Source organism: Sinocyclocheilus anshuiensis, unplaced genomic scaffold (assembly GCF_001515605.1).
Source record: "Sinocyclocheilus anshuiensis isolate Anshui unplaced genomic scaffold, SAMN03320099.WGS_v1.1 scaffold1630, whole genome shotgun sequence".
NCBI lineage: Eukaryota > Metazoa > Chordata > Actinopteri > Cypriniformes > Cyprinidae > Sinocyclocheilus > Sinocyclocheilus anshuiensis.
In genome coordinates this window covers 139,972-149,722 of record NW_015542425.1, presented here as the reverse complement: position 1 = coordinate 149,722, position 9,751 = coordinate 139,972, and the positions used below count along the sequence as shown (strand labels likewise).

The following is a 9,751-nucleotide window of genomic DNA, read 5'->3' as shown; positions in this document are numbered from 1 at the left end:
AAAATAACATATTCATACCTGTGCTTTGCCCTGCTCATCTTTGGTCATTTTCCTCACGCCATTGCCAAGGACAACCACTTTACAGTGTTGACACCATTGTTGCTTTGGTCCTGGGCTTTCCTGTCCCTTCTTATCCCACTCTCTACCACCAACAAGACCTGTAAGATATCCACAGTTGTCAATAAACAGAAAAGGTTCCTCCTACCAGCTCTGATTAGCGTAAAAATGGCAATTACACAACGATACTAGAGAGCTGTGTCATTTCCCTGTGATGAATGCGATGTAATCTTGTATTGAGGCTTTTAATGTGATTCAGTACATTCATTAAGTGAGTATCTGACACAGATGAGCAGACTTCAACAGGATAGAGTTCAGGCCAAGATCACTACTGTGTTTAAGTAGCTTCTCCAATCGTTCACAAAATCAATAGTGATTTTCCATCAGCAACTCAGCCAGACACAGACACAATATTGCACAGTTAACAAGTGATGGATAAACAATTCTTGATTGCTATCCTATAACTGTATTTGTGTAAACAGGCTGAATGCAACCGTCTACCAATCAGGCTAATTGTACTGCTGCATTCACATATGTGACCCTGGAGCACAAAACCAGTCTTAAGTCGCTGGGGTATATTTGTAGCAATAGCCAAAAATACATTGTATGGGTCAAAATCATAGATTTTTCTTTTATGCCAAAAATCATTAGGACATTAAGATCATGTTCCATAAAGATATTTTGTAAATTTCCTACTGTAAATATATCAAAACTTAATTTTTGATTAGTAATATGCATTGCTAAGAACTTAATTTGAAGAACTTTAAAGGCGATTTTCTCAATATTTTGTTTTTTTGTACCCTCAGATTCCAAACCATACATCAATGGAAAGCTTATTTATTCAGCTTTGATATGGTGTATAAATCTCAATTCAAAAAAATTCACCCATATTACTGGTTTTGTGGTCCAGGGTACATATATGCATAATGCACCATAAAATGTATTTATATATTTAGTCATTCATTCATTCACCTACTCATTTTCGTCCCATCATTGTCAGATATAATGTAACAAAAGTACTTTATATATTATATATAACGATAAAATATTTCTTTGGTTTTGTGGGTCAGCAAGGTTTTTGGAAGAAATAAAAATTTTATTCAGCAAGAATGCATTAATTTGATCAAAAGCAACAGTAGACGCACTCATAATGTTACAAAGATTTCTATTTCAAATAAATACTATTCTTTTGAACCTTCTATTCATCAAAGAGTTCCGCTAAAATCCTGCTTAAAAATCATGGTTTCCACAACTGTCTTCAACATTGATAATAAGGAATGTTTCTTGGACAGCAACTCGTATAAAAATGATTTCTGAAGGATCATGTGACACTGATGACTGGAGTAATGATGCTGAGATTTCAGCTTTGATCACAGGAATAAATTACATTTTAAAATACATATTTAAATAGAAACTAAACAATTCAAATTGTAATAATACTTCACAGTATTACTGTTTGAACAAAGACAAAGACATATAGACAAAGACAAGCAAGCGTTCCTCACTTTTGTTAAGGTTGTGCTGTAGCTGCTGAGGTGCTTGCTGTGTGGCTCGTAGTCCGTTCGGCTCATGAAGGGCAGAGGTCATATGCTGTGGATCCACTGAGGTCTTGATGGCCCCCATAGTTCCTCCCGGGCCACTGCTGACCTCGTAGCTGCTGGGGATCTTCACATGGATCAGGTCAGCAATGGCTGCAACAACGTCAGTGATGTTCTGAAAGACCACAGTGAAGAACGAGAGGGGTTTAGATATTAAATCTAGTTATTTATTCTATTTGCGCTCACTGCGTTTGCACTGACTGCTTCTACAATGAATTTAAATTATCTGTCAAATTTTGTGTACGCCCATTCTGTAGCAGGGAAATGGCTGTACTTCATGTTCTTGTGCTGTCAAACAAGACAAATCCTCTGCAGTCGTGCAAAAAGTGATCACTGTTTCTCACCCCCGCAGCTGCTGGCTTCAGTGTGATGGCGATGGACACCAGCCCAGTGTTGGAACCATTTTGCACTGATCCAAATGGAGAGCCGAAGAACACTGATGAAGGCTCCGTCTTGACCTCTCGTAATCTGACCTCTGAGCCTACAACACAAGTGGAATAAACCAAACGGATTAAAAAAACGAATCCACTGTGGTCACCCAGAACATTTAGAATGTAAGTGTAGGCACAAAATTGAAGGAGTTCGTTACCTTTGCCCCTAAAGACAGGAAACACTGGAATTACTGGAGACAGGGCTGGAGAAGGAGGTTCCTCCTTGACCAAAGAGAGATCAGGATAGCGGCTGATCTCCATGCCAACGACACTCTCTGGAGAAGAAGACGGGATGAAGCTGTCTGGGGTGTCTCTGTCTTCACATTGCTCCTGTCCCCTGTGTGTACAAGTGAAATACATTTTTACATTTTAGCTGAGAAGTTGAAAAATAGATGAATGGTTAGAAAATACAATCCCTTTTCAGTGAAGTACTGTTCACCTGATATTTTGTTTCCATTACATTTATGCACATACTATGGGGACTCTTCTGTTGGGGCGCTTTTGAATGTTCCAAAATAACGAAACTTCTTCAAAAGGGTTTCTTCTGTGTTAAAGCATTTGCTCTGGAATAAAGATCTGAACAAGGCCTTGATCAAGCTTCAAGTGGATTTTAATGATGACATTTTTTAAATATTGTGTTTTTGAAAAAAGAGTTGGGTTTGAGTTTGGCCTTGAACGCAAGTTATTTAGCAGTCAATTCAGTTTGAATTTATAAAAAATAAACAAATAATGTTTGATTATTACTATTATTTATTCACTTTTTTAACACCATGCCAGCATCAAGGCTATTTTCATGGTGATCTCTGAATAAATTATACAATAAAAAAAAAAGTGTATAAAAGACATTCCAGATGTACACTAGACAAAAATTCTAAAATACATTCAGGTGATACATTTTTAAATAAATCAGTTAGACAATAATGTTTGATAACATCACCTAACAAACCTACTTTTAAAATCATCATGTAAAGCAAAATCTTCAAACTATCACTCTGTAGTGTGGCAGTAGAATTACTGGTTTAACGCTATAAATTTACTGTATTATAGAGGGCCGCGCCGCTTCGCTAAAGATATGCGCCTCGCCTATTTTTGAAGGTAAGAGTGTGCGCTCGAATATACTCTAGAACTGCTCTCGCGATACTTTGATGTCATACACTTATCAGTCTGCGCAGCACTGCTTCAAGTCGAACACACCTATTGGGTTTGTGGTGTTGTTGTTGCGCGCGCTAGGGAATGTAAATGCGCCATACGTCATCGCGGCACTATATCATTGATATCGCGATATGATACTTTTTTATCATGTAAAAATTTATACCGGTATTATCATGGACGGCATGATATGGCACACCCCTACTTAACAAATTTCAATTGTAACTCTACTCTGTTAATGAAAATACACATTTGAAGGACATACTTTGATATAACAGAAACATCAGTGGGAAGTGTAATCCCAGTTCCTGTTATCTGTCTACTGACCTGAGCTCTTCCTGGTTGTTATGAGGCGGGGTGGGAAGAGAAGCCGGCACATTCACAGTTTTGGGCCCCTGAGCCAGAGCTCGAGCTAGCAGCTCCTCCTCAGCCTTAAACTGCAGCGGTCGAGAAAGCAGCCCTTTGGTGACTGTTGAAACACAACAATTATTATCATTAGTGTCCACTGTCCAATATATTCTTTTATTTTGTGATCTAAATGTTTTTTTATCTTTGTTTTGGGCTATTGATATAAACTGCTCACCATCATGGCCAACAATGACGCCACCTTTGCTGGCCAGCTCCTCTGTTGTGGCAAAGCCATTGAGCAACTTCTGGCGCGCCACTGGAGGAGGAGTCGGGGGAAGAGAGGCGGGGGGTGTGGGGGGGTTGCTCAAATTATTCTGCTGTAGAGAGAGAAAAATACGAGTGACCATCTGTATGTCTCATACATGAAATCTAATAAGTGGAGTTTACTGCTGATGTCACGAGACTTGATGCAAGTCATAAAAAAGCTTCAGCGGCAAATGTAGTCACAGAGTGTTTTATTAGCTGCTCTTAATTACCTTGTAAATCAGCTGGGAGTAATAGTCAGAGACACCGTCCAATGAGGCGCTCCCAAATGTGCCCGAGAGACGGCTCTCTCCGTCCAGCTGTCCGCCCCCATAGGGCATGAAATGGGCAAAGTTCACCCCCACCAGAGGCTCCATTAGGGGTAAGAGAGAAAGCTGCTGGTGCAGTGAAACAATGAGACACAAAGAGCGACATATGGGAAATGTGAGATAAAGGTCATGCTTAGAAGAGCGTTAGAAGAGACAGAGGTCCTATTTGAGTGTAATTAAGAAACCTGTCAGAAAACTGACAACTTCTCATGTGATGAGCATAAGGTATGAAATACACCTTATGCTAAGACTCTTTATCATTTTTATTTCACAGTGATGACATTTACTATTATAATAAAAGACAAAATATACTTGAATTAAAACAAATTTAAATATGATATTAAAATAGTATTAAATTGATTTGATCAATTTAGTATTTAGTTAAACTGAACCAAATATGGGTGCAATCTCAAAAGTACAGAAAAAATAACTTGGCATACAATTTTTAAATGTTTTTGAAAAGTCTCTTATGAACACCAAGGCAGCATTTAACTTTTAGAGTAAAATTAAGAGTATTTTGAGTAATAATTAGAGTAAAACTGTACTATGAAATATCATTACAGTTTAAAATGATCTTTACTCCAGTCTTCAGTGTCACATGATCCTTCAGAAATAATTCTAATATGCTGCTTTGCTGCCCAAAAACATTTCTTCTTATTATCAAAGTTGAAAGTCTTTATTGTCACTTTAAAACAATTTAATGTGTCCTTGCTGAGTAAAAGTATTCATTCTTTCCAAAACAAACCAAAAACAACAACTGTTAAATTTTCTCTTAAAATTAACTTCTTGACAGAGAAATCTTCAGTCAGGAGCATTTTAAAACTGCTGTGTCGACCCCAGATTCCTCAATCATAGAGGTCATTATCTACACCAGTGACTTTCTTTTATGTGATGAGCGTTCATAATGTCTCACAGCACTATCCTCCTCTGGCCAGTGATTTCTATTGTGATGATACACAAGACATGAGTTGATTTGGCACAGTCTCTCCTGTCTGTAATCATGTCTGTGATTAAAAGCAGAACATGCTTGACTCATTCTCATATTGCATGACAAAGTGGCTATGACAAACATACGTACCAGACTACTGTGCCTGTGCGTAACAAGAAATTGTTTTAGCAATGCAACAAGTGTATGATATCTAACATTTGCTGATAGGTCTTAAATGACTGTAAAAAAAAAAATCACTTTCTTATTTAGCATTTAGTCTTATATCTCAATAAAAATATCTAAACGTCCTCAAAAGAAAGTTTAGTTGTTAAATGATTTATTATTTTTGAAAGAAATAAATTAATATTCTTATTTAGCAAGGATGCATTTAATTGATAAAAAGTGACAGTAAAAACATAATGTAACAAAAGATTTCTATTTCAAATAAATACTGTTCTTTTGAAATTTCTACTCAGCAAAAAATCCTGACAAAAATTTGTACGGTTTTCACGAAAATATTAAGCAGTACAACTGTTTTCAACATTAATAATAATAATAATAAGAAGAAGAAGAAGAAGAAGAAGAAATGTTTCTTGAGCAGCACGATGATTTCTGAAGGATCATGTGACACTGAAGACTGGAGTGAAATTCAACTTTGCCATAGAATAAATAAAACTATAACATGTTTTAAAACAGAAAACTGTTATTTTGACCTGTATATAGTATATATATAGTAATGTAGCAATATATAGTAATGCTAAATGATAAGCAGTAAAATATTACTCATAACGACCACATTTCTGGTTTGGTGTTTATGAAGAGATATTTAAGCCCTACTGATGGGCGTGGAAGTACATACGACTGACCTAGACTGAAAATAAAAAGGATTTTTCATTGTACCTGTTTTAACTGGGTCATTACTGGCTCAGAGGAATACACTGCTTGATCCTCGTCCTCCTCTTTCTTCCTCTTTTTACAGCGGGGAGCGGGTCTGTCTCCGCTCTTGGGTGCCCTCTTGTTCCTCTGTTTCTTCTTGTCCTCTGGAAGAAATGGTCCGGGGAAATCAGGGTGGTTTGAATCCGAGAACGTCTGTGAGGAAGGAAAAATGACACCATCAAGACAAGAGCTCAAAAATACCCATGTTTTGAGATGACAATATCTCCTGAATCACTCACCCCAGTGCTATCCATGGAGCTCTGTCGCAGAAAAGCTTTGAAGTCCATGGATCCCTCTTCCTCTGACCTCAAACTGTCTTCAGACCTCTGGTGAGGCAGTGCAGAAGGTGGAGTCCTCTTATTCTTCAGGAGGTGTTTGAGGAGTTCATTCCCAGCTTCTCCTTTTGAGCTGTTGGCTGGACTTTGGCTCGCAGGTTGAAGCAACATTCCCTCCCTCTCTCCCTCTACCTTGACCATGCCTAGTCCCATTTCCATCTCCATTCCTTTATGCCCATGGCAGTCACTCGCCTCCACCTTCTCCAATTTGATGTTGGACAGGATCCTGTCATGCATCTCCTGTTGGCACATGGCCATCTCTGGCCCTCCACCGCAGCTGCCTTCAGAAAGCTGGCGCTCCAGCTCAGAGTGGGGCTGGCTGCTCATGGAGCCTGGTGTAGACGATCCAGGCTGGGACGTCTCACAGAACTCAAAGACCATTGGGTTCCTTGTCAGTGTGGATGATGTATCTGAGACGCAGGGAGTTAACGGGGCTGTCAGGTCCGAGCGAGGTGTGGAAGGAGCTCTCAGTGACTCACAATCATCATCTTTCTTCTTCTTGCGGTTCCTTTTCTTCTTGCCCTTCTCCTCCGGAATGATGTTGGAGTACAGCTGGATCAGTGACGGACCGGGACCTGGAAAGTTCGGAGGCAAGGGCATGGGACCCTCCATTGGGAACTGATGCCCTTGAGTTGGATTCTGAGGCATCATGTTTGGCCCAGGATATCTCTGAGGTCTAGCTTGTGCCTGGACAAAGTTAGGCCCATGGGGTGCTAGGTTCTCAGAAACAAACCCCGGTCCCATTTCCTGAGGGAATGGACCGTTACCCATCATTGGTCTGGATGGTCCTCCAACGAAACCTGGTTGCATGCCTTGCTGATGTGGAAATGGTGGACCTTGCATCTGCTGCTGCATTCTGGGTGGCTGCATGAAGTCCTGCGGTAGCTCCTGGTTGTAAAAAGGCATTTGTGACAAGGCCCTCATTGTACCATCTTGGCAGTTAGGGACTTGCTGTTGCTCCATGCAGTGTTTCACATGCTGTCTTTCCACCTCCTTCATAAGCTGCACTCTTTGCCTCTCCTGCTGCTCCCGTAGCCGCTCCTTGCGCTCACGCTCCTGGAAGCCTTCACTAAATGGGTTGGTATCGTCGAAATTCACGTGAGAAGACTCGCCACCTGCCTGCCCCTGACTGGGCCTTTCCACTGCCGGCTGCGTAGGCTGTGCCTGCACTACTTGAGCGGGCATTACTCCTGGCATTTGAGGTGCTCCACTGGGAACAGGTGCACCAGGGTGCCAACCTGCTGTGTTGGTCACACTAGTTGCATCTGGTTGGCCAGGGTGAAGACGAATGGGCATCATGGGACCCATCATAGGTTGGTTCATTGGGGGCCCAACTGGCATCATGCCAGCATGGGGCTGCATTGGTGGCATTCCATGCATCATTGCAGGCTGCATGCTACCTTGTTGCTGCTGATTAACCCTGTACTCCTCTATCAGCTCTGCATGCTCCTTCTGCTGTTTGCGAATCTGGAAAAAGCACAGGAAAAAATTGGACTGAAACATTTACAACTACATGTATTTTCCCATTCATTTAAACATGTCCTTGACGATTACAAGAAAATGTCCCCAAGTTTGAGGGAATATGTCCTTGTCTTTCTAATATATAGTGGTGAATCTTTGAAACAATGTATGTATGAATTAAAGGGAGGGTAGGCAATTATGGAGAGGCTAGCAATAGCAAGCTAGCTTTAAAAGCATAAGATCCCACTCTCCCTGCAAAATCAGTCTCCAAATCCACGCCTCCTCCAAAACGCATGATTGCGCACAGGCAGACCAGAGGCTAACCAGTGAAACGATGAGAGAGCGTTGGTGAAGGGTTGAATGCAACGCTGTCAGATGACCTCATGTCATAATATCACAATAAGAACGCCTTCCATTCTCACGCTGATGACGTATCATGTCTACGTGAACAGGGTGCGCGGAAGGATGCAAATACATACGTTGACAGGCAGGTAGTACAGCCTATCGTAGCCCTCGGACCGAGGGATATGATTGGACAAACATTTTATGGTCCTATACCTTCCACAGATCAAGGTTATTATAGTTTTGAATTTTTTAATTAGTTTTATTTTAATATCGTTTTCAAATTTGCTATAAAATTCAGTTTAGTTTTTATTAGTTTCATTAATATTGCTGTTAGTTTTAGTTTAGTTTTTATTTTGTGAACACATTTTTATTTAGTTTTTATATAGTTTAGTTTCAGTTTTAGTTTCAGTTTTAATTAAAGTTTAGCAGAATTAACAGATAACTTCCAGAGCGCAGGCCAAAGAAAGACTTAGGCATAATTTAGCCTTATAGGCAAACGTCTAGCGACACAAAATTAACGCATGCTAAGATTGATTAAATGGTAAAATTATACAAATATACACCAAAATGAAGCAGTCAAGCATTTTTACTAAAAATATCTACACAAGTTGTGCTTAACGTCATATCTAATTATGTGTATTGAGATATCTGATATGAAAATAAATGTAGCCTAATTTGGTTATGATGGTTAGATGTCTTTTTTCATATTTAACCATAATCATGATATTGTAGCCTAACTGTCGAGTCTTGCTCACCTTTCCGTGAACAACTGCGCATAAATCATGACTGGGACTAATGAAATTCAATAATAACGGCAAACACATTTAACAGTAAAGGCTCATATTTGAATATGCTCTTTTCATTTATGAAGAATTATAAGCGTGTGTATGATGTGATTTAGCCTATGCACATTTGTCCGAAAGTCTGGCAGAGTGATCACAAGACGCTATAGGCTAAAGTTTTGTATTGTTTACAGAAAGGATGCTCGTTCTCATCTTTTTTTTCTGTTAATTATCACGTTGCGCTGCGTGTCTGTTTTTCTTCAAAGCACCAACTTAGAATGACTAATGTTGTGGCAGAGTGATCACAAGATTCTATGCTCAAGTTTTGTATTGTTTTCAGAAAGGATGCACGTTCTCGTCTTTTTTTCTGTTAATTATTACGTTGCGCTGCGTTTCTGTTTTTCTTCAAAGCACCAACTTAGAATGCCTAATTTTGGTTTGATTGCTTGTGGTATATGAGAAAATAAATAATTTTGCCTACCTGATGTAATAGATTTAATGCGGGTGCGGTTCGGGTCGCGACTCATTATTATGTCAGACGGATCTGGTCTGGTACAGAATTAAATTAGTGCTGCTGTTGGATAACGGGTCGAGTGTTCTTTTAAGTACTGCTGGTGCACGTTTTGCGTCTGCTTTGCGTCTCTCCGTCAAATAACCCCATGTGCGCGATGCACCATTTACAGGTATTTCCCTAAACTGCCACACAGCTCATATATTTTTCCACCAAGGGGTGAGAACGTAATGATTAC

General features: G+C 39.8%; 1 protein-coding gene across 1 annotated transcript in view; it reads right to left on the bottom strand.

Annotated features, from left to right (window-relative positions):
- Nucleotides 1-9,751, bottom strand: part of LOC107693534 (histone-lysine N-methyltransferase 2C-like) — a 123,780-nt gene that overhangs the window by 8,323 nt on the left and 105,706 nt on the right. Inside the window, exons 45-53 of the mRNA XM_016492958.1 lie at nt 6,319-7,881; nt 6,044-6,232; nt 4,120-4,281; nt 3,819-3,960; nt 3,563-3,704; nt 2,245-2,423; nt 2,000-2,136; nt 1,563-1,770; nt 19-158 (exon numbers count right to left, since the gene is read on the bottom strand). Coding sequence (XP_016348444.1) covers nt 19-158; nt 1,563-1,770; nt 2,000-2,136; nt 2,245-2,423; nt 3,563-3,704; nt 3,819-3,960; nt 4,120-4,281; nt 6,044-6,232; nt 6,319-7,881 — 2,862 coding nt within the window. The remainder of the gene's footprint in view (nt 1-18; nt 159-1,562; nt 1,771-1,999; nt 2,137-2,244; nt 2,424-3,562; nt 3,705-3,818; nt 3,961-4,119; nt 4,282-6,043; nt 6,233-6,318; nt 7,882-9,751) is intronic.